Raw genomic sequence first — 26,248 nt, 5'->3', positions numbered from 1 at the left:
AGATATTGCACTAAGCAGTTAAATTTGTCAGTACTGACCAGCAAGCAACAGTGACAAAATAAAAAACAGATTTGTTTCTGCCTGCTATCTGTGCAGGTAATCTGTACCTGACTTCTATAACATTAGATTGTGCATTACTTCCTTTCCAAGGGCACCCACTAAGTGTTTTATGGCTTTGAAAGCCTGCAAAACACTTTGCACTTTTTTTTCTGTAACTAGCAGTACATGGAGCAGATCATAACTCTTATTAAGTGTTCTTGACTTGGATACCAATACTCACCTCTCAAGCTTTGCTCTCAAGATAAATTTTGTCATCTATGTCTCAATCCTCTATATTATTTTTTAACTAAGTTATTGCTACGCTGTGTCTGTTAGCATGAAGTCAGCATCATCTTTAGTGTAATTTAATTTATTAGCTGGTTCATAATTTTGCAAAGAATCCAGAGAAGGGTAAGGTGTACAGAAAACGGAAAATGTTAGGGTATGTATTTTATTCCTAATATTCTTTCATAATAAGATGGATTCCTAACTGGTTTTCAGTATGCATCTAATGATTTGCTTTCTGCCTAACATTAGTAATTGCTTACAGGGTAATAATGTAAAAGGTTTTATTCTCTGTAATAAGTTATAGTAAAGAATTTGGAACTTATGCTCAATATGGAAAGCCACAAACAAGAGTCAGGAAATCTTAGCAAACTGAATGCTGTAGTGTTCATTTTTGATTACTCCATTGTTGTCCTATGACTTTTATTTTTGTTGCTTTTAATGAAGAGTATAAACATTCCATTTTTACTGCGGTGGTGGTGCTGTGGTAGCGTTGTCGCCTCACAGTTAGACGTTGCCCATTCTATTCTCAGTTAGACCGTCTTCTGTGTAGCGACATGCGTGAATGGGCGTTCCTTCGTTGATGGTTGTGCATTAGGCCCGGCAAGCCAGTACGTAAAAATCTACTGCCAAACATTAGCGGACCGGAGTTCCGCTGTGGCGACCCCTAACCGGGAAAAGCCAAAAGACACAAACAAGCATAAACATTCCATTATTCTGTTGTTCTAGAAGACGGGCCCTTGATTTCCTAGTCTCCCATGTACACATTTTTCTTTACAATAAAGGAAATTATTATCTACTGAGTAGTTTCAGGTTAAAGTTATCGGGTACCCTAACAGTTTGGTGCTGTGGCTTGCTAGAGATTGTATTACTGAAGATTATTTACAGAATTCGTATTGTACTTTTGTTCCTTAAAGACATAGGCATGTTTTCATTGCTAATAAGGCTATATTTTTGAGAAGCTGTATAAGAACTGCTCATGTCAAAGACAAAAAGAAAATGTGAAAATGTCTTATAGCAAGTAAAGATATCCATCTGAAGATTTGTAACTATTGTTCAGTTATAGAAAAACATAGTTTGGGTGATGCTTTACAGCATCAGATGGGGAAATGTGAAGGGTGAGGTGTACAGAAAAGGGACAGTGCTACTTTATTTCATTTCTAATATTCTTTCATAACAAGATTGATTCCTACATGTTTTCACTATGCAGCTAATGATCTGCTTCCTAACTAATATTAGTAATTGCTGAAAGGGTAAACGTAAAAAAGCTTTGTTCTCTGTAAAAAGTTCAATCAAGGAATTTGGAGCTAATGCCTAATATGGAAAATCATAAACAAGGAGTCCTAAGATGTTAGTAAAATTAATGTTGTACAGTTCATTTGTCAGTGGTTGTTCTATGATTGGTACTATAATGTGGCATTTAATTAAAAGAAAGCATAAAAATTCCATTATACAAAGACCCCCCCTCATTAATATTCTAAAACGTGCATGCTGATTGGTCAGCATGCATGTTGTAAATCAGAGTTATACTAATGGAAAAAGGTCCAGTCGCCCGGACTTTTTCCATTAGTATAACTCTTTTTTTAAAAAAACGGAGAACGCAAGATCTCCGTTGCTTTTTACACACTGTCTCGCTATGTTAAACGAGTTTAACATAGCGAGACAGCTTTAAAAAAAGTAACGAAGATCTTCCTATCTCCGTTGCTTTTTTTAAAGGTGTCTCGCTATGTTAAACTCATTTAACATAGTGAGACACTTTGTAAAAAGCAACGGAGATCTTGCTTTCTCTGTTGCTTTTTTCAAAACTGTCTCGCTATGTTAAACTCCTTTAACATAGCAAGACAGTTTGTAAAAGGCAACGGAGATCTTGCTTTCTCCGTTGCTTTTGCCCACAGCTCTGATGTATTGCATAAGCATACGCATGCACAGTACATCAGAACAGACCACAGAATACCAGACAGCTGCGGAAGGGCAGCAAGGAGGCATTATACAATGCCATTATTTAAGAAAAGTAATTTTTTTTTCCTTAAATAATGTCATTGTATAATAAATAACCACTTCTGGGTGGGTAATGCTGGATTTACCCATGGTTGTCTTTGTTTGGCCACTCGGGCTTCGCCCTCATGACCAAACCACACCAACCATGGGTAAATCCAGCATTACCCACATCTAGGCGTGGGTTATTGCTATATTATTCTGTTACTCAAGGTGACCAGATCTTGATATCCTAGTTTCCCACTTATGTGTTTCTCTTTACAAAAATAAAGGAAATTATTATCCTGTGCTGAACTGTTTTCTATGAAATCTATTGGGTACCTTAATACTACAGTCAAGGCTGATTGATCTGCGATGATGTAAAGTCCCTCTTATGTAAGAGGGCCAGTGTAGCTTCTTGCCATTTTTCTAGAGTATGTCCACTTGTAACCAATTTATTAACAAGGATAACTAGCTTCAGTAGATTATTCCTTATATAGAAAAGCCAGGTGCCACAGAACTATTTAAAATTAATAATTCATTAATTAATTATTTTTTTGTAATATATTCTATCTGCTCTTTCTAATTTTGGATGAGCTGCTATTGGTGGGGTGCAAAGTAACACTTTTAACCTTAGATTTGTTGAAAATGGGACAGACTTTGTCTACCATGATATCTGTAATTAAATGGGGGATTAGATATTACTACTTATATATCAACAGTCTACCATGCTCACTGTTTTCTCCCCATTTAGTTTTCTTACATAATTAAATAATTCCTCATTATTAATCTCTGTAAGATCTGCTGTCTTAGATTCATACTCCAATCAGTCTGATTTGAATAGTTTAGTAAGTTCTTCATTGATTTACATGAGCTTTGTTTACAGAGTCAGGATTATTCATTAAATTGCTATAATATATTTTTCCTCTTGCAGTTTATTAATCTGATTATTTCACCATAGTATGTTATTCTTTAGACTGCTAGTATACATGTTTCTGAGTGGCAGTCATTCATCAGAGTTTATATGTCCACATACAGCTTTGAAGGTATTGTTTGATTCAGTTTATTAAAAGGAGGTGCGTTATTGAATACCTACCAGACTTTAAATTCTTATCAGTCTTTTTAAAAACAATCCATTAAAAGAATGTAAAGCATTGTGCGAAACAGAAAATAATGGCAAATAAATTCTGTTTTGTCAATATGGAAAATGTATTCAGTAGTTTTAGTTTAATATAATTACTCACTTGGTATTAAGTTAGGATAAATGCCTAGAGCAGTAGCTTGATAGGTGCAGGAAACCTAAAGTCTAGTACAACCATCCTGAGGATGGCCTGCATATTTTTAAACTATTACATCAGGAAGAGCTTCTGTGATATTCAGAGACGTAGGATGGTCATGAAAGAAGAATCTGAATGGAAACTGTTTAACAAAAAAAAAAATGATTTTAGAATTTGAGGCAAGTACAAGAAGCTGAGGCCAAAATGTGGTCAGTTGTTTGTAAAGGTGGAAACTTTACGACATGCTGTTGTACACCAAGAAGAAAAGGAAGTAAGCTATTGTTTTTTTCCCAATGTGTTCACAGAAAAGGTGGACATTTTCACACTGACTGGAGAGATTGTTGGGTGGTAGTAAGAAACTTTTGATGTATTCCTGAAACAAATGGATATGACCTCCTTTGAAGAGGCAATGTCAGAAGCAACTGGTGGGATTGGGTCCATTTCTATAGCTGAGTTTACTGCAGTAGATAAGCAATTGCCCAGTGTCACAAGGCTGTGGAAGTGGATGAACTCTAACCAGAAATATTATTGCTGATGAAAAGTGTTTGAATGCCATAGGTAGCACACATTTTCAATGTTGTATATAAAGATTGGAAATGATATGTGGATTTGTAAACTGGAATTGTGGTCCCCACTTTCAAAAAGGGAGATGGTAGGTATCTTCTAATAATAGAAGTCCATACTCACTTGATTTTCTAGGAAACCCTGTGCCAGGATACTGGAATGGCGACAGTGGAGCCCATGCATCAGTTGAACCAATGTGAATCCCTTTCTGACATGGAAAAGTCAATCAATTCTCTGTCCTTGCATGGATATTAGACAGGTTATTGAAGTTTTTTAATATTATATACATGTTCTTTATAGACATAAAATAGATGTGCAGCTATTTACCCTGTAATGTCAGGTGACAAGTGCTATGACTGAAAGATATGCCAAGGCTGATGCTTTGCTCTATAAAAAAAATTGTATTTGAGGAGCAAAACTTGTGCTTGCATTCTCTGCATTAAGTCAGACACAGTCAAGGTGAGCATATGAGCTTGCAAAGGGTATATGGTCTACAAACCTGTTTGTTGTTTTCATGGACTGGATATCAAGACACAGCCAAGGTTTCAATTTTTGTTATGACAGTTTGCAAAAAGGAATTTACATCACTTTAGTTTATATAACATAGCAGGCTGTATGCATTTAATACTGTTTTGTAAAATGTGTCCATTATTTAATTGCGCTGGGTTCAGAGCACTGAATTTGTAAATTGTTTAGGACTCAAATAGTTAAATAAATCTAAACTTCATCTTGATGGTTCATTGAGTATCCTGTTATAAACCCAATGGTTCCTTCTTTGTTATTTACAGATGATGCTGTTGCCTTCAAGTGACTGTGATCTCTAGCATGCAGTAGAGCAATTAATTGCTGAAAGTGAAGCAGATGGGGTGAAACCAATATTTTCAAAGTAGAGGCTATAGTTATTTTCCAAGAAAGACTGGAATTTCCTGTGTTTGTGAATCAGTCATGTCACATGTACAGTCACAGGAGAAGACATAACAGTTCATCACTTCAATGAGTGTGCAGATAAGCAAGTGTGTAGGGGAGTAAAGGCCAAAACAGTTAAATCCTTCATTGCTGCATGGATGATGGTCATGCCTCAACTATTTCTTACTCCACTGATAGTTTCTTACTAAGCCTATGGCTAAGGAGACCATCAAGAAGGTCAGTTGCATCACCCAATATTGGTGCCCGACTAACAATGTCCCCTGTTACCCTGTTAAGTTGATTTTTCTGCATATATCTCAGGTAAGTTTGCAGTCACCTGTCTGTTCATCCAGACTGAATTTAAAGGTTGCCAGGGAAGCATTCAATTTGACATGCAGCAACTGTCTATTCCAGAAATGGGAGATATGTTAGGTACTTATCATGCCATCTCATATTGTTAATTTGGAATTGTGGGATTATGTCTCTAGAGTGAGTATTTACTTTACCACTAGTTCTGTTTAGGTGAAGGAGTTCAAAGAGTGTAGCACCATTCATTCCACTGAAAGCTAAGCAAAGCTCACCCCTCAGGACTCTGTACAACACTGAGTAAAGGGTTAGGCCTTTTAGTCTACCAGAGTAGGTAAATGGGCTTTTGGTCTATCAAGATAGCTGAGGGTACAGAGACCTGATTTTTTTTTTTTTAGGTAGGGAAATACTGGGTTGTGTCAAGCTAGTTTCTTAGTGAGGTACCTGCTTAAGGGGGCATTATATTCAATGATGGGCTTAATAAGGGAAGAATAAAGTAGGAACTTGATGAGATACCATGAATGATAATTGGTGCAAGATTGAAGATAAACATATGATCAACACATTTTGTTTTGGTCAGTCCTTTGCTGGAGAATTTAAGTATCAGAATGAGACTTGATAACTAACCCCTGTATGCAATCATCAGCAAATTTGGTTAGGCATAGTGTCTCAGTATCAGCCTTTATGTTAGATTAGTGTTTTTGCAAGAAGATAGGGTTCAGAGCAAAACTCTGTGGGATACCATTAGGAAAGTTTTTCTTTCTAGAGTAAATACTCCAGACCTTAATGTCAAGATTTTGTTGGATACCCAGTTTCCTATCCAGCAGACTGCATATGAGTAAATACTGAGTTTGGAGAGTTTCTCAATAATACCAGCACAGGGGCAAGGTCCAGCTAAACATTGTAGAATACATGCTTCTTGCCCATGTCCTCAGTAACCCTTTGAGCAGCTCAGCCAGGTTCTGTAGGCATGACTTACCTTTTACAAAACCAAACTTGCACATATTCAGGGTTATAAGCTCAGCTGTACTGCTGATTATAAATTAAGCTATAATATTTTTCATAGCCTTGTAAAAATACTAGTGACAGTATTAGACCTATACTTTTCAGGGTCAATAGCGAAACCACCTTTATGCAAGGGTATCACAACAGCTGTCCTCCTGAAGTTGAGGATGAAACTACTGGAAAGACTTAGGCTAAACAGTTGATAAAGGGGTTTTGCAAGTTGAAATTCACACTTCTCTGCAGACATCCAGGGATAAGGTCAAGACATACAGAATAAGGATGCTGATGTTGCTTCTGCTGCTGGTGATGATGATGATGATGACGATGATGATGATGATGATGACAAGGAACTGGCATTTTTAGTTTTGGAAACTGCGAAATGGAGTTGTTACAATACGATCTTGGGAAGGGAAGATTAAGGGGGAATGGAGACAGAGGAGAGGAGATTTGGGGTGAATGTAGAACAGAATTTGTCTGCTGGAGCATTAGCAACATTTCTGGGATCAGGGAAAGAGACAGCATTAGAGATAAGTTGAGTACAGAATTATTGGTTACTTTTAAGATTCCTCACATAGCTGAAGAAGGCCATATGATTGTTTTTTTAATTAGTTGCAACCTTAAGTTCACAGTCGTCCTTGCATTTGCTAATAATAAGATTGAAGGACTTATCCTACAGTGTCAGGATGGAAGTGACAGCCCAATTTTGGCTTACCCATCATGTAGGGATGGAGGCAGGCTGGACTCATTGCAATAAGCAGTATATAATTCTGGTGATCTCTATGTTGCATAAGAGGTTATCTATTTAATCAGGTAGTTGTCCATGCACAGAATCATGCATGCCACTCTCAAGGTCTGGGATGGTGAAACTGGCAATGTTGCTTCAGGGTGAGGGTGTTAGAGCACACACCCTTTCATCAGTATGATTGTGAACCAGCATCTTGGATGCCCTTATAATCCCCAAATATGAGAGAAAGGATGCTAAGGTATAGACCCAGTAAACAAGGAGCTGTAGCAGAAAGAAAGAGAAAAATGCTAACAGACTTATTTATTACTTTTAAATCCCTTTACCAGTTTTAAATTATTTTTATAATGATGAACTGACACCTTTTAGAGCTGGCCACGATACTGTTCTTTTTTTATCACTGAGTCTGTTAATATGGAAGTTCCACCATATGAGTTTAGTTCTAAACATAACTTTCTGCTTATGTCAGACTTGTACAGATGACTCAATATATCGATACAAGTGGATGTAAAATGAAAAGGAATGGGCAGCACAGTCAGGTATACAGTTCGATGGGAAGCTATACATTTTGTAATAATCAGTAAGTTTGGTGATGGTACACAATTAGTTATGGAGTAATCCCTAAATGTGCAGATGTTATTGGGGGTCACAAAGTAGGTTATTCAGGAATATGGTCACAGAGAGATGAAGACAGAAAACAAATGGCCATCGTCTTCACACTAAAGCTTGATAGTCAACTGGCACAATGGGCTGGTGAAAAGGACATAAGTAAATGGTATCAGTATATTAATTTGCCTCCTGTATTATTCAATTTCCTTGTAGCAGTTTTCTTCTGCAGTAATTCTACAGACCCCACTTCTAAAGCCAATAATGAATACCTTTATCCTGTGGTATTATTCATACACAACCCAGACACTGGATAATATTGTGTCATATCTTCTAAGTGTACTAACACTGAAGGAAAAAGGCAAAAAAGGAAAAATCCCCAGAGCTAACTTTCCATTCTGCTATTAGAATTTCATGACAGTACCAGACATAAAACTTGTTATAAGCAAACCATTAGTATTTTACATTTTCTTCATTTAAAATCATATGTTGATTTTTTTCAGTATTTAAGCTCATCTTCAATATAAGCCTAAGTAATTCAAACAGATTACCTTTTATTAATATAAACACATTTCATTACAAATAGACTTAATAGATTTTTATTTGTTCTAGGACCTGGAAGCTACTAACACAGTTCCAGAACAACTTCTAAATGAAGTGGTGGAGTTTAACATTGCACTTAATAATCAGGAATATTCCCAAGAGCTGCGTGATCCAAGTTCTCCCTTTTACCAGGACCTGGCTCAGAATATGCGCATCCAGGTAAATTCATACTCCTTTTTTTTTACATTGTTATTTTGTAGCATGAAACGAACTAAAGTACTATGGCACATTTATCATACTGAAGGACTGAAGGACAGAAGGACAACAGCGTTTGCAAAATTTGCAATAATGGTACAGTTTAGCAATGAGATGGAGACACCCAAAGGTAGCCATATTAGTGAGGGAGATGACGGAGAGAAATCCTTCAATACAGAGCATAAGATGCTGTAACAGCCCATATAAACACAGTTATGCACACGTATGCACATACATAGACAAAGGGAATGAACAACAAAAAAATAATTTTTAGTTTCTTCTTCTGATTCTGACAGCAGACCTGAGAGTTTACTACATGCAAAGTTAGGGAAAAGTTGCATTATACATATTGCAAACAAATTTTGAAACACAGCACATGGGTTCTATGCAATAATGATAAAACCTGAAGGGGACATTGCATTTTTATCATACCAAATAGCATAGCTGGCTAAAGACTCAAATGGTTTACCTTTTCATTAACTAGGCATAGTAATCATTGAAATAGACTTGGAACAAAGTCAACAAAACAAAGCCCTAAAGAGGTAATATAATGTACCCAACATAGGGCTGTGTATGAAGATAACCACAGAATGGATATGGGAGGTATTCGGATTGCCTTTTGCTTCCCAGCCTTCTTTTTATAATAACAATCACTCATTCTACAAAATATAACTTTCTTACTGCAAAATGGAAGAAAACATTAAGCTGTGGGTAAGAAGTCAAGAACACAAAACCAAGTCTGTGGGTCATATGAAGTTGTAAATGATGCAGGTCAGTAATAGTGATAAACAGTAAAATCTATCAAATAAGACCCCTTCCCTTGCCTTGACAGGTGTGTAAATACATGAGGGGGTGATATAGTACCATACGATGGCAACACAACTAAAATATGTGTGGGCTAAGAATGTGAAGCAGACCATTAGATAAAAAAACGTTTGTAATGCCAAGATTGTTTTGCCTTCGTACCAAGAGTTTAAAGTGAAAATGTAACAACTCCTGTAGGTTGCTGTCACTGTTACTACTGGAATTGCTGACCATTAGAAGAAATTATTCTTAATATAAATGGTATACGTGTACTTAATCTGTGACTGTGAAAGTAAGAGTTTTGATGGTTCTACTGTAAGCAGTGTATTCAGTGTGCACTGCTCCTGGTGAATGAAGACTTGTTTTCTGCCACTTCCTTCACCCAACCCAGTGCACACTCACTGTAACAGAACATTTATTTGTTTGTGAACTTGCTTAATTAGTTATTTATTCAGTTTGTAACTATATTACTTCTCCAAGGATCTCTGGAGAGTAGGGCCTACTCTAACTTGGCTTCTGAGAATTGGATGGTTGTGATTGTCATTACAAATGGAGGTGGGGCAGCTTGGTGGAGCACGTTTAATGGTATGGAACCCATAATAGGTTTGCATCTGGCTTGTACTGGGAGCCAGTTTTGTCTTGAATAAATTAAGCAATGATATTCAAAATGAGAGGAATTGTTGAGAAACTGGCATATGTTATTTGATTAGGTTTGTAGTGTTAAAGTGTTTTTGCTAGAAAAGGTGACAAAAAAGGGTAAGCCATACATAAATTGTATGAACAGGACATATTTCCCAATGGTTGCCTTAGTTTGTGTTCAAATGAACTGAGCTTTTCTGAGCCCAGAAAAATAGATAGATGATTTTAGATTTATGTTTTGAATATGCTCCTGAAAGTTAAAAGATTGATTAAACCAAATGCCTAAGTATCTGAATGGAGTGGTAGTGTTAATAAGGTCATCGTGCTGATCCAAAACCTTGAGGGAGCTGCGATCTTTGGACAGATTTTTCTTAGTAACAAAGAACATAGCCTTAGTCTGTTGGGTTAAAGAGAAATGGTTATGCATTATTTTGTTCCTCAAATCTAGTCTAGTGTCTTTCCAAGTTTTGAGGACATTTGTGTGCATCATTTATATTATATAAACATAGTGTCATGAACTAAAAGTTAAACTTATGGCACATTCTTATATTACAGCTGTCTTTCATTATTTCCCCCACGCCACATATAGAGCTTCTTTTTCTTAGGTTCATAGGTTCATAGGTTGGCATTTATAAGCCTAGCCAGAGTGTATGTGGCTTACACCACCCCTTAGGATGAGAATACTATGCCCTTTTAGGGTTTAGTTTACTATGCCTCTGTCTAGTAGTGACAAAGAGATGACCCCGAGATTTCTCTTGAATAGAGTCAGTGAGGGGCTCTGCCTAACATGGACTGGGATTTTGTTCCAGAGTGTAGGGAGCCTCTGGGTTATGAATCTGTCCCTCCAGCACGTTCTATTTATTTCTGTGTTGAGGTTTAAGTCACTTGTTCTCGTGGCTCTGATGGATTTGGATTTTCTGAGGTGGAGCATGTCCATTAATTCAGGATTGGACATGGCCCAGATCACCCCTGAGTAGGAGGTATGCGACTGAATAGAGCTGGAGTTTTTCAGTGCATATGACATATGTTTAAGACCCTTTATCCTCTTGGTGAGGAACTTTTGGGGTCTTTCCAACTGCTGCAGGTGTCGGGTGAGATACATCCCAAATGGGGCATTGTACTCAATCATTGGCCTGATAAGAGAAGAGTACAGGGGCACAATGACCTCTCTTGATCTAGATGTGAAACCCTTCATGATAAGGTGGGCAATATAGAAGGTCTTCCTAACCACTTTGGCAATGTGAGTGTCAAATGAGAGGTTACTGTCAACCTGGGTCCCTAGGTCCCTGATTACCTCTTCCGTACTATGTGGTAATTTGTCGGTACCTTGTTTTTCCCAAAGGGTATGACTATACATTTTTAGGCCATGGCTCTGGCAACAATTATCCGTTTCTATGAGGCCTCTCTGAAGGATGTTTGTGTCCGCTGGAGTATCAATTATGGCGCCCAGTTTGCAGTCATCTGCGAACTTTGTCAGCCACAATCCTCCTATGTTTGCCTGTACGAAAATAAATGCCGAACAAGAGGGGTCCCAGGACTGAGCCCTATGGGACACCGCACTGGCTTAGAGTCTGACATAGCTCCAGCAACTCTGACCCTGTGGGTTCTGTCCTTGAGCCAGTTTGCAACCCATCTTGTGACATATGGGTTTACATTTAAGCTGGTGAGTTTGTCTATGATGCCTGAGTGGGGTATTGTGTCAAAGGCTTTTGCAAGGTCAAGGTAGGCTGTGTGAACTGCCTTACCCTCATCAATGGCCTTAGTGACTGTTTCAAAAAGTAGTTCAGAAGGCAGGATCTGCCCTTGACAAAGCCAAATTGGGTAGGATCCAATGTCTGTAGGTCCCCAATGTCTTTGTTTATGAGTTCCATAATGATCCTCTCCATAGCTTTGCAGACCAGGCTCGTTTATGGGGTGGTAATTTCCAGGGTCCTTGTGAAGTGGGACCACTGTTGCCATACGCCACTTTTGGAGTATCCTGTGGTAAGGCTAAGATTAAACAGCAGCCTTATGTGTGGGTTTAGTTCCTCTTGGAGTTCATGTAGCATACAGCCCGGGACACCATCCGGTCCCATTGATGCTGTGTTTTTAGCTTTAGAGAGGGCGGCTCTCACCTGGGCATCTGAGATGTTAGGGAGGCTACACTCTGCTGGGATAGTTATTTCTCCTTTTGGGGGGGGAAGAGAAATTTGCACTGAACCTGTCTGCCAGAATGTTGGCAATGTCAGTGGGTTCAGTGTATTTTGTGTCATTTTGGACTAACTCTGAGCATATCTGGGAGTTTCCACCCAGGTTTCTAACATAGCAAAAGAAGGCCTTGTGATTGTCTTTTGTGTCATTTATTTTCTCTCAAAGTTGGCCTTGGATGATTTTATGAGTGATCGTAGTTTTTGCTAGTACTGATCAGAGATGCCTTTCCTTTTAGGGATTTTGCTCTGTCATGTAGTAGCTTCCTCCTTCTGTTGTAAAGTTTGTTTATGGCTGGGGTCCACCAGACCGCCTGCCTTTGGGGAATGGGTCTTGGTTTTATTTGGGATTGCATGATCCATGCATTCTTGAAGGTGCCCATAGAAGGCATTTGCAAGGATTCAGCAGTGTTGGTTGTGGTTTCCACTGGCCCAGGGGCCTTGAAAGATGCCACTTCAGTCTTAAGAAGTGTGAAGTTTGCTTTTGAGAAGTTCTTCACTGTGGTCTTTTGTGCAGGGGTGGGGGGATGTGGATTTCCAGTGAGATTAATTTATGGTCTGATCTTACCAAAGAGGGATGTACTTCCGTGTGGAGCATTTTGTCCCCATGTTTGTGATGATCAGGTCTAGTATATTGTCTCCTCTTGTGGGAATGGTGACTAGTTGTTCCATTGCATTTGAGTTTATGAATTCTAAGAACCTTTGGGCTAGAGTGTTGGGGCTTGAGTAATGTTCCCAGTCTATGTTTGGGTAGTTGAAGTCTCCCAAAATGATGGTATTTGGAGAGACATTCATACTCTCCAGTGTCTTCAGGAAGGCTGTGTGGGGTTCCTGAGTTTGAGAGGGTGGTCTGTAGCATGCTACAAACTGTAAGGCGGTTTTGCCTATGGTTAGTTGCACCTGGATAGTCTCCGATGCCTGGAGGTGTGGGTATCTTTGATGAAAATGGATACTCCCCTTTTGTGGTTCTGTCCAAGTTTTGGGGCCGGAAAGCATGATATGAGGTAAAACCTGATAGTGCTGGGGTGCTCTCAGGAGCCTTGAACCAGGTTTCAGTCACTGCACAGACATCGATGTTCTCCATACTGAGAAGGGCTTGCATCTTGAGGTTTAGACTTCTGGCATTGAGCAGCATTACCCTTAGTTTTTTCCACTTGTGTTTTCTAGGGAGGTAGGTTTGTCATTTGAGCATTGCCTAAAAAGGCACTATGGGGTGGCAAGAGCCTTGGCCAATATCCGGTGACAGGTGCAAACCATCCCGGCTTGTCAAGCATGTCATCCCAAGCAGACAGACACTGGATCCTTAGAATTACACCAGTAATTAAGCCAATTGTTAAAACTGATCATTTTGTCTTTGTACTGTGGCATCATTCTTGGTGAGGGTAAGATGCTGCTCAGGGTCAGGGTCATACCGCCTGGGCTACATAATCAGAGAGCTCCTCTATGTCTCTTTTCATGTAGTCCAGGACAGGTCGTTTACACCTGCATGTACAATGACTGAGTCATATTTGTACTTGCTGTGGAGTGACCTGAGTGCTTGTGTTATGTGGCGGATTCTAGCTCCCGACAGGCAGCTTACTGTGACCCTCTCCTTGTTCAGTCTGGTGAGCGGGATGTCAGTGTGCCTGACTATGGAGTCACCTATTACAAGTGTGTCTGGCATGTTGTTTGGCCTTAAGGGCTGTGACTGTTTAGCACACTGACTTTGTGAACTATGTGTTGCATTTGCTATGTCTTGAGGTGGTGGTTGCTTGGGTGTCTGCTTTGGAGGCCTCTGTTGTTTTGGTAGATTTTTAATCAGCTCTGCAGAGTATGTTTTTGTGTGTTTATGTGTTTGGTTTGCAGTTGTGATAGTTCTATGTGAGACTGGGTTTGTGGTGTGCGTGGTTACCTTCTCCTCCTGACTGGTCTTGCCAGTACTGAACTGAGAGAGCACAGCCTCCAGTTTGGCTATATAGTTGCATCTCGCATATATTTGTATTTGTTGGGAGGAGGAGAGGGTTGTCTGTGTACATGAGGCAATTGTAACATTGCCTCAAGATTCCCAGATTCACCAGCTGAACAGGAGAGGACGCCAGCAACTGACCCTTCGACATGCTAGAAATAGTGAAAAAGATTGCTGTGTAACTGAGTCAGAAAGGACCTATAGGGAAATGGGTACTCAACAGAATTTAGGTGAATGAAGTACTTTTCGTTTGTTTAAGAGTGCTTTACCTGTATACAAAATGCTTTAGGAGCAAGTGCTGAGCTTTCCTCTTGCCTAAGTAGTTTCCTTTCTCCTTTTAAATTGTACAATCTAATATTAGCAACTGGATCATTTCTATAAGACCAATGCCTGATAGTCTAATCAGTCAAGCAACCGATCTGAACATTATCAAACATTTTATCAAGCATCACCTAATTACCCATTCCAACCCAGTGTTAAGTATTTTACTACAAGTTCTTCTCATAACTTATGCACATATATAAAGTCTTATTTGACTTCTAAAACTTTTTATAAGTTAATATTCCATTAAGATTTATTTCAGTCATTCTTATGGACCACTCACTTAGAAATTAAAAATCATGCATGCTGAAAATAAACATGTTAAATAATAATGAGGCCAAGCATTTATTTCAAATATTCTGCTACATTTATCAGCATAACAAGAAAATTATGATATATATTTTGGCATAGAATGGGCTGCGTAATGTTCAAGATAAGTAAATCAATTTGAAAAAGTAAAAATAAGAACACTATATATCTAAAGGAAAATTAAATTCTACTGAAAAAAATTAAAAAAATAGAGTATATATACTATAGAAGAGTTAAACAGAAGTCAAAGTATTATACTTACACATACTAATAACCTGTCTTCATTTGATCTAAACTGTGTGCTTAACAATCTGAATGTAGTCAACTGTTCATAGGTTCATTGGTTCATAGGTGTGTACTAGGCTAATGGCCCTGTAGCCTTTACAAGCCTAGCCCATACGATTACCCTGGCATCGTGCCACCCGACCATAGTTTCCATTGCCTCTGTTGCGTAGAGTCACGGGAGTGATCCCTGGGGTGAATTTTCTATTTCCCATCCACTCATCAAGATTTCTGTTGAAGAAGGCCAGTGAGGTGCTCTGTTTGACATATATGGGAAGTCTATTTCATAGCATGGGCAGTTTCTGGGTTATGAACCTGTCCCTCCAGCACATTCTGTTGATTGTGGTAATGAAGATGAGGTCTCTGGAGCATGTGGTGTGGAGGGATTGGGATTTCTTTAGATGTAGCATTTCTAACAGAACTGGGTCAGGCATGGCTTTGTAAGTCAAGCAGAGATCACCTCTAAGTAGGTGATATGAGACAGAGAATAGTTTTTTGAGTCTGTCCATATAGAACAAGTGTTTAAGGCCTAGGATCTTCCTTGTGAGGTACTTTTGCGGCCTGTCCAGTATTTGCAGGTGTCTAGTGAGGTACATGCTAAATGGGGCATTGTACTCAATGATTGGCCTAATGAGGGAAGAGTAGAGGGAGACACTGACCTCTTTCTTCCTGGATGCAAAACCTTTAGTAATGAGATGTGCCAAATAGAAGGACTTTCTGACCACAGTGGCAGTGTGGTGGTCAAAAGAGAGGTTGCTGTCAACCTGTGTTCCCAGATCTCTTATAACGCCTTCTGTGTTCAGTGGACTAACACCAATGTGGTAGTTCATGGGAAATGGGATTTTCCCAAAGGGGATGACGACACATTTTTTGGCATTGAGCTTAAGGCCAAGGTTCTGACACCAGTCATTGGCCTCAGTGAGGCCTTTCTGTAGGATGTCAACATCATTTGTGGAGTTAATAATGGCACGCAACTTGCAGTCGTCTGCAAACTTTGTCAGCCAGAGTCCCTTCATGTTGGACTGGACTTTTGAGAAGTAGATACCAAACAGGAGAGGACCCAGGACCAATCCCTGTGGGACTCCACTCATGACTGGTCAGCAGTCTGACTTGGAGTCGGCTACTTTCACACTGTGAGTTCTATCTGTGAGCCAGTTTGCAACCCACCTAAGTTATATAGGGGTTGATGCCTAGCTTAGTGAGTTTTTCTAGGATTCCTGAGTGGGGAATGATATCAAAGGCCTTGGCCAGATCAAGGTAGGCTGTATGAACCACCTTGCCTTCATCCACAGCTCTGGTGAATGACTCAAAGAAGTCGACCAAGTTGAGCAGGCATGATTTACCCTTCACAAAACCAAACTGTGTAGGATCCAGAGTTTGGAGATTCCCTATATCCTTGTTTATTAGGTCCATGATGATGCATTCCATAGCTTTGCATATCAGACTTGTCAGGATAATGGGGCGATAGTTCCCAGTGTCTGTAGTCACTCCTCCTTTGTGGAGAGGGATGACTATAGCAGTGCACTATTTAGTAGGGACAAAGCCTTAGGTGAGGCTGTGATTGAACAGGGCACACAAGTAAGGTGCCAGTTCACTCTATAGTTCATGTAGAACACAGCCAGGGATATTGCCAGGTCCCATAGAGGCTGTATTCTTGGCCTTGGACAGTGCTGTTTTAACCTGTGCAGCAGTAATACTGGGTGCCTGGTAATCTACTGGTATTGTGATTGGTCCTTTGTGGGAGGAGAGAGGGGAAAAGATGGCACTGAATCTGTCGGCCAGTATATTGGCAGTATCTGTTGGCTCCCTAGGAGGTACCATTGTACAGTAGCTCAGAGCAAATCTGGGTATTGCCATGGAGGTTCTTTACATAACTACAGAAGGCCTTGTGGTCGTCTTCACTATCTGCTGCAATTCTGTTTTCATAACTAGCTTTACAGGATTTGATGAGGGATCTCAACTTTTTGTTGAGGCTGATAAAGTTGTTGTAGAGTTTGTTTATGGCAGGGGACTACCAGATTGGCTTAATTTTTTTGGAGGCGAGCATCTTGGTTCTGTTGGGTATGGCGAGATCCATGCATTTGTGTACATGTTCGTACAGTGCATTGGTGTATGATTTGGCAGTCATGCAGCTATTCTCCATTTGCATGGGTGCCGTGAAGTTAATCACCTCTGTTCTTAGAAGCCCAAAGCTAGCTTTGGAGAAGTTTTTCATGGTGGTTACCTTTGCGGGGGGTGGGGAAGGGATGTGGATTTCCAAGGCGATTAGTTGTGGTGGGATCTAACCAGTGAGAAGTTGACTATTGGTGCAGAGCAATAGTCGCCCATGTGAGTAATGACCAGGTCAAGGATGTTCCTACCTCTAGTGGGGATAGGAATGAGCTGGTCCAGGGCATTGTAATTAATGAATTCCAGGAAATGTTGGGCAAGTGTATTGGTACATGTGTAGTTTTCCCAATTAATGGAGGGGTAGTTGAAGTCATCCACTATGAATGTGTTAGGTTGGACCCTAATATTCTCCAGGGTGCTTAGGAACATGGAGTGAGTGTCTTGAGACATTGCTGGGGACCTTTAACAGGCTACAACCTGAATCACTGTCTTACCCAATGTTAACTGCACTTGAAGTATCTCTGATGCATTATGTTGGGCTATCAGTCTGGAGGTGTGCACATCCTTTATGAATATGGAAACACCACCACCTTTGGAGCTTCAGTCCAAATTCCTGGGCAGAAAGGTGTGGAATGAGTTATAGCCTGGTAGTGCAGGGGTGCTTTCTGCTGCCTTGAACCAGATCTCTGTTACAGCACAAATGTCAATGTTCTCCATTTTAAGGAGTGCTTCGAGCGAGTGTATTTTGAGATTTAGACTTCGAGCATTGAGCAGCATGACCCTCAGATTGCATTTGTTTGAAGCTGTTACGGTGGTAATTTGGTCTTTGGAACACTGACTAAAAAAGACACTATACGGGTGGCAAAAGCCTTGGCCAGTATCCAGAAGCCCAGGGGTGACAGATGCAGGCCATCTCTGGCAAAATATCGAGGTCTGTCAATCATGTCATCCCAGGCAGAAAGATACTGTATCCCCTTAGAATGACACCAGAAAATTAGCCAATTGTTGAAATCAATAATTTTCTGCTTGTACTGTGATATCATGCTGGGTGATGGTAGGATGCTGCTCAGAGCTAGGGTTGTACACGCCTGGGCTACATAATCCAAGAGCTCCTCCATGTCTTTTTTCATGTAGTCCTGGGAGGTACATCTCAGGTCATTCACACCCACATGTACAATGACAGAGTCATATTTGTACCTGTTGTTGAGGGACCTGAGTGCATGCATTATGTGGTGGATCCTGGCACCTGACAGGCAGCTGATTGTTACTTTCTCCTTATTCAACCTAGTGAGTTTGACATCAGTGTGCCTCACTATCACATCACCTATGACTAGTGTGCTGGGCATGCTGTTTTGCCTTAGGAGCTTTGGTTGAATGGCACACTGTTTAGGAGAGTTATGTGTCTCGTGATTAGTGTTGTGTTGTGGTGGTCGAGTGCATTTCTGTCTTGGAGACCTCTGCTGTTTGGGTGGATTTTTATTGAGAGCCTCCACAAAGGTGGGTGTGCGGTTTGTGTTTTTATGTGAAGGCAGTGCTGGTGTGTGTTCTGAAGGGCTATGTGTTCCATGTGGTGTCGTGGAAGTGCTGACTTTCTCCTCTTGACCAGCTATTCCAGTCTTGGCTGGGGAGTGCATGGCTTCCAATTTGGCTATATAAGTGCATCTCTCACAAGTCTGAGTGTTGGGAACTAATAGGAGAGGTTTGTCAGTGTACATCAGGCAGTTGCTACATTGCCTCAAGATGCCCATGTTTACCAGGTTAACAGGAGAAAGCACAGGGAACTGACCTTTAGACATGCCTGGAGGGGTAGGCATTAATAATAAGTACTGGTGCTGTTTCCTTGTAGATGTTCACACAACTTGCAGAAACATTAACATTAGAAACTTGTTCTAATTATATTCCAGATATAAAACAAAATGATGGGTTATTCCATAATCCTGATTACATTTTGATTTCTCTCACTGAAGTTTATCCTGATAAATATAATAACTAAGATAGTCACTTTATTATAGTGTTACACAATTATATGAAAATTATACCAATAAATGTATTTCTGAAAATCTCATTTAAAGTTTAAGTAAAACCATTAAGAAACAGAAATATCAAAAATTAACAGGTCCTGATGGTTTCTCTACAGTATGTTGTAAAATATGTAGACTCATGAGTATAAGTTTGAATGCTTTTTTAAATATGGCATAGAACATACTTTTCATGATCCTTGTTTAAAAATGTTGCTCTATCATTATTTGATAATTATAGATGTTATGTAGTTCTATCTCACCGTAATTCTTGCTGGATGGGTTCGGAGCTGATATTCGGCTCTGACTCTGCCTATATACTGGCTCGAGGCTAGCCTCTATCCCATGGTGCCTCATGGCAATTCCCCAGATCTCATTTGCCGCAAAAGCTTTGAGGTTGTGTCTTACTGGCTCATTGGCTAAGTAGAATGATTTTTTTAATTATTTAGTCCTTTTCTACCACCTTTTTTCTGTTTTATATATATATATATATATATATATATATATATATATATATTAATAGTTTCTTCTGTATTGTGCTTCTGTTTTTTGAAAGTTTTCAACCCCTATTCCCCCCTTAGGACTGTACGGCCCATTTAAATTAGAGGGCCGTAGTGCCCGTTTAAGTTAAAGGGCCTTTCCTCCCTGTGTGTGAGTGACTGTTATAAAAAAAAAAAAACTTTTCTTCTTCCTTACACTTTTATTTTAGTGTTTAACAATGTCTAAAGATAAAGATCACAAGGATCATCACCCTTCAGGCTTCAAAAAATGCAACAGGTGTTCACAGAAAATGTCTCTTACAGACAGCCACACCAGTTACAAAGCCCATTTACAGGAACCTTGCACCTTCTTTCATGCTTCTAATAGAAGAGTGTCGAATGAAAGGAAGAGAAAACTTATTGACAGGGGTCTCATGACCAGTTCCTTCCAGGAACAGCTGGAACTTGGTCAGGCAGCTCCAAAATCTACAAAGAGAAAATCATCAGCCCCGACTTCAGAGCCAACCAAAAAGTCTAAAGCGTCATAACCAAGGAGTTCCAGTTCCAACTGTGCTTCATCTTCAGTGCAGTCTATTCTATCGGTTCTGAGACAATCTTCAGTACCGAAGGTTTTGCCTGACATCGAGACTGTATCTCTTATTTTGAGATCTCCTATTTTGGAGAGAAGGAGGTCTCCTTCAGTCTCCACCAGATCCTCCAGGACCCTATCAGATGAGGACATTGAGAGGGTGGTGAAGAGGTTGCTTTCAGATCCAGCTCTGGCTAGAAAACTGACCCCTCCAGACCCAAAGGTCTCGGAGCCGTCCCCCGTACCAGTCACTGTTCCTCCTCAGACTGCTTCGCTCTCGGAGCCTATTATGTCAGGTTCCTCTGTCTTTGACCCTTCGGCTCCAGGGATTCAGCCTGTTTCCTCAGAGCCAATTACTCTATCCTCGATGGCTCAATCTGGAGCCGATGGTTCTGGGAGCTGACACTCTCATGTTGACTCCGAGGGGAACAGTCACCCTGGGTTCTCTTTGGAACCAACCCTTCCTCTCGGAGCCTCGGCTTGACTCAGCTTGGCTCCTACTTCTGCTTCAGAGCCGTTCTCTCTTGGTAGGAGTCGACCATCTGCCCCTTGGAGCAGAGGTCTTCTTCGGGGGGGGGGCTTTTGAAGCTACAGAGAAGGCTTTATCCTCTGCCAAAGCCATTCCTTTGGAACCTGTATCACACCAGCAGCAGGCAGCAACCTCTTCCCCCCTGCCACCCCCACAGCGTAGGGAACCAGAGGCCCAAGTAGCCCCCATTGGAGGCACCCTCTCTTCCAAGACCTCCCCAGGTTATCCCACTGGAGAGCTCCCTCAGAAGAGGTTATGTAAGAGGAAACATGTCGACTCCCCTGAGTCTGTCACATGAGACACTGATTTAGAGGAATCAGAAGGGTCCCCTAGATCTCCCTCTGAGGATGTCTCCTTCTCTGACATCCTAGAATTCCTTAGACAGAGGGGTGATTGGAAAACCTCTAACCCTACTGAGGATGAATCCATGTATCTTGAGGCCTTTGGCTCCCGACCTTCCACCTCTTGGTTGACACAACCTTATGAACAACTTTTGGGGGTCATTTCGTGGAAAGCATGGACCTCTCCAGATTCAGTGGAAGCCATCCCGAGGAGGCCAAACAAATTTATGGCATCACCTGAGGACAAGTCTTTCCTTAGCAAGGGAGTTCCAGTTGATGCTATGGTGGTAGCAGCGGCCACCAAGAAGGAATTATGTGAGACGTCTTCGAATATCCATCCTCCTAACAAGGAGTCCAGGACGATGGGTAGGTACGGGAAGCTTACTTTTTCTTCAGTGGCATTTACACTAAGATCACTGAATTACCTGACTCACTTCACTCATCTGCAGAGGGATCTCCTGAAAGAGTTAGGAGATACCCTCCAGAGTTCAGTAGTTCCGGGTTCCATGGACAAGGTTTCCACACAGCTCTCCACCCTTACTTCCATAGCTAACTCCTCCATGAGGCTGATCTCATATGCAGCAGATGGAGCAAGCAGGGCAGCCACAGCAGGAATAGCCCTCAGGAGACATTCGTGGATGCGGCTTTGTAATTTTACGGAATCCTTCAAGTCTTTCTTCACTAATGTTCCCTTTGATGGTTCATCTCTTTTTGGACCCCAAGTGAAAGAGACTTTGACTAGGTATGAGCAGGAAGGAAAAACCTTATCTGTGTTGGAGCCTGTTTCTCTCTCCCATCCAGACCTTATCCCAAGGGTAATACAGGAGGTAAAATGTGGTTCTGCAAATCCCAAAAAGGTTTTCCTCAGGCACAAGGTCAACCCTCCCCCAGGAGCAGAGGGGGAGGATATAATGGAAGATGCCGCCCTCACTGCAGAGGAGGTCTGCAACATCAGGGGGACAGAGAATCTTTCTCTGATCATCCCTTCCATCGACCCTGAGGGGTTGCCCAACTGTCCATCTCTGGAGGCAGTCGGGGGTCATATAATGCTGTACCCAAGAGCCTGGCTAACTATCACTCAAGATCGTTGGATACACACAGTAATATCCAGAGGTTACCTGATTCCCTTTATTTCCAGACCCCCAACAAACTGGTCTCTTCCAGATGTATCACCCATCCAACTTGACCATGCAACATCAGAGGTCATCTTGTTGCTACAAAAAAGAGTCATCCAAGAAGTCCCCGCAGAGCAAGTAGGATCCAGAACTTACTCTTGATTCTTTTTAGTTCCAAAAAAGACAGGGGACTGGAGATCAATTCTAGATGTCAGCAGGCTCAACAAGCATGTAAGAAAATCAAAGTTCTGAATGGTCACTCTGCAGTCGATATTTCCCTTTATTGAGAAAGACAACTGGATGTGCTCAATTGATCTCCAGGATGCGTACTACCACATCAAAATGGACAGGTGCTGCAGGAGATACACACGCTTCCGGCTGGGAGCCAGCCATTTTCAGTTGAGAACACTGCCCTTTGACCTCACTACAGCCCCCAGAGTGTTTACGAAATGTATGGCAGTGGTAACGGCTCACCTGAGATGTCAAGGATTCCATGTGTTTCTGTACCTAGACGACTGGCTCCTTACTGCTACCACCAAGCATCAACTCATAAGTACCAGGGACGAGACTCTATCCTTGTGTGCCAGCCTAGGCATCACTGTCAACTTGCAAAAGTCAGTCTTATCTCCCTCGCAGCATATTGTATATCTAGGCTCAGAAATAGACACAACCACTATGTCAGTAAAGCTAACACAGGAAAGAGTGGAATCTCTATGCAGTCAGATTAGATCCTTATTAAACAAACAAAGAGTCCAGGCCAGAGTAATACTTCAAGTCCTAGGGACTTCAAGTCCTAGGGACTATGGCTTCTGCCATCTTATTAGTTCCTCTTGCTCGTCTGTATATGAGGATTCTCCAGTGGATGCTGTTTGCACAATGGTCGATGCAAGACCTTCCATTATCTCACCAGATATTACTAACAAATGCATGCAAAATGGATCTGACATGGTGGTTACACATGAAACAACTTGTCATAGGTTGTCCACTTGTTCCTCCCCAAGAGAAAGCAGTTTTGGCCACGGACGCTTCCCAGATAGGGTGAGGGGGCATTATCTGGGAAAGACAGTCCAAGGTACTTGGCAAAATCATGAGAACCACTTACACATCAATGTTCTCAAGATGAGAGTGGTGCTATATGCGTTGCAAGCACTTCACAGCTCCCTTCCCAGTGGAACGATTGCGATTCAGTCAGACAACATGTCTGTCATGTGGGTGGTGCATCAGCAATCAAGGGGAACCAAGTATTACCCACTTTGCAGAGAGGCCTTAAGAGTTTGGAAATGGGCAATGGATACTCAATGCGTTTGGAAATGGGCAATGGATACTCAATGCTTCCTGATAGCAATGCATATCCCGGAGAAATCCAATGTAATAGCGGACAAACTCAGCCAAGCAATTCTGATGCCTCACGAGTGGTACATGAATCCAGTGGTTGCGAAAGAGATCTTTCACAAATGGGGCTAGCCTTGCTGCGATCTATTTGCCACTCAACTGAACACCAAATGCAGCAGCTACTTTGCCCTCATTCCCCATCCGGGGATGTCACCTAGGGATGCTCTAGTTCATGATTGGCCCCCGGGACTTCTCTGTGCCTTTCCTCCCTTTCCACTCATACACAAAGTAATACAGAAAGCAAGACAGTTGAAAAGTTCCTTGATCGTCATTGTTCCTTACTGGCCTCAACAAGTTTGGTTTCCTTTCCTGTGGCCCTACCTTTTGGAGGAACCATGGATTCTGGATCCATCTCCAGATCTCCTGATTCATCAATAGGGACAGTTCCACCCCTCTATCCACACACTCAAAATGACAGCATGGCTGCTCCAATTCCACGTATCACCAGGTGCATTCCCTTATCTCCAATGGTCAAACACATCCTAATTTCATCCCATAAATCTTCCACTCAGAAACTATATTCTAGCAAATGGAAAAAGTTTTCCCTTTGGGCTACAAAGCAGGGCTTAGATCCATATGCAGCTCCTTTAGAATAAATGTTATCCTTCCTAACAACAATTTTTCATGAAGGAGTGGCAGCCGCTACAGTTAGAGTTCAATTAGCTGCCATTTCCAATTTCCATTTTGGATTCATGGGAAATCCAATCATGCAACACTCCCTCTGTAAAACCTTCTTAAAAGGAGTTGTTCTTCTTAGGCCCCCAATAAAACAACCTTTAGAACTTTGATGTCTGCACCCTTTGAACCATCCTCATTGTCAGACTTAATAATTGTTATCATGGAAAACCCTGTTCTTGGTAGCTATAACATCAGCTAGGAGAGTCTCAGAATTTCAAGCCCTAACTATTCAATCTCCTTAGATTATCTTTCACAAGGATAGAGTCTCTCTTAGGACAAACCCTTCCTTTCTCCCTAAGGTGTGCTCAGAACACAACCTGAATACTACCATTGAGCTACTTGCATTTTTTCCAAACCACTCTAATAAATCAGAGTATAGACTTCACCGGCTAGATGTCCACAGGATACTCGGATTCTGTATACACAGGACCAAAGAATATGGGAAATCTGATCAACTTTTTGTTTCCTTTTCTGACAAAAGAAAAGGCTTGCCTGTTTCAAAAATTACTCTTTCAAAATGGCTTTCAGATTGCATATCCTTTGCTTATCAACAAGCTGTTAGACAATTCCCATATTAAAAGTTAAAGGTCACTCTACTAGGGCTGTAGCTACTTCATGCACCTTTAGATCTAGGCTCCCAATTGACAGCATTTGTGCAGCAGCTACTTGGGCAAGACCACATACATTTGTCACTCATTACAAATTGGATTTGGCCTCCCGGGACAGATCATACTTTGGATCCACTGTGCTGAAGAGTCTCTTTGCTTGAGACACCCAGGATAAAGGTCCTAGGGATGCTGTCCCATCCAGCAAGAATTACGGTGAGATAGAACTACATAACATAAAGAAGTTATGTACTTACCATAACATTCCATGTTTGTAGTCCATCTCGCCTATATTCTTGCGTCCTTCCCTCCAACCCCCTTGCCGTTTCTGGGGGATGTAGTGGATCTTTTTAGGGGGCTGCCTGACTTTGCTCTTTATTGTCCACCTGGAATGGAGTATGTTTCTAATCCCTTCCTGTATTTTACAACAACTTTCTTATTATTATTACCTAATAGGTATTTATTACTTTCTTGCAAACTAGATCTGGGGAATTGCCGTGAGGCACCATGGGATAGGAACTAGCCTCGAGCCAGTAAAAAGCTCTCGAGCTTTAGTATAGGCCAAGTCGGAGCTGAATATTGGCTCCAAACCCATCCAGCAAGAATATAGGTGAGATGGACTTGAAACATGGAACATTATGGTAAGTACATAACTTCTTTTTCTATTTCAGTAATTATTTTAGATCTTTAAATCTTTGCATTCATTTCAGCAAGCAGATGTATTCCCATTCCACCAAATGTTATCTCTTCACCCCAGATTCACAAATGAGCTTAATTACCAACAGATATCAAAGAAATAATGTCTTTACTTTCGACCTAGCTCCATCATTATGTTGCCCTTGACAAAGTAACATAATTACTCTTTACTTGTGAAGCATCTGGCTGAGTTAATTTTGCATTTCTTTATTCAATTTACAAAATATTCTTTCTTGAAATTATTTTCTGAATGTGGTGTTAGATCTTTATCAAAATCCCCTCATGCTGTCTATTAATATCAAAATGGTGGATAGGAGATCTATCAACAGTCAAGGAATAGATGGAAGAGTCCATTATCAGCCTATTTTTGTAATCTTTATATTGACTCTTTAATAGATATAATTCACTATGACATTATTATCTCAGGGATCAAATTAGGATCAGAAGTATTTTAACTGTTATCAGGAATAACTCTGTTCATTATAACTTGGTCCCTAGCATCTCAATCCTTGACATAATTGTCTGGATAGAAATATTTAGTTCTGTCTCAAACTATAAACTCAGTCTTGAAAAACAAACTGAATGCCTGCTTTAAGAAAATGTTAAATTAAATCACCACCTTTACTGGGTACAAACAATATATATATATATATATATATATATATATATATATATATATATATATATATATATATATATACAGAAAGAG

General features: G+C 40.7%; 1 protein-coding gene across 1 annotated transcript in view; it reads left to right on the top strand.

The window, feature by feature from the left end:
- IMPG1 (interphotoreceptor matrix proteoglycan 1) overlaps positions 1 to 26,248 on the top strand; it is a 1,456,118-nt gene that overhangs the window by 568,319 nt on the left and 861,551 nt on the right. Inside the window, exon 8 of the mRNA XM_044086796.1 lies at positions 8,317 to 8,466. Within this exon, the coding sequence (XP_043942731.1) occupies positions 8,317 to 8,466 (150 nt within the window). The remainder of the gene's footprint in view (positions 1 to 8,316; positions 8,467 to 26,248) is intronic.

Source organism: Protopterus annectens, chromosome 1.part1 (assembly GCF_019279795.1).
Source record: "Protopterus annectens isolate FY-2018-M chromosome 1.part1, PAN1.0, whole genome shotgun sequence".
Lineage (NCBI taxonomy): Eukaryota > Metazoa > Chordata > Ceratodontiformes > Protopteridae > Protopterus > Protopterus annectens.
This window is presented reverse-complemented; position numbering and strand designations above follow the sequence as displayed.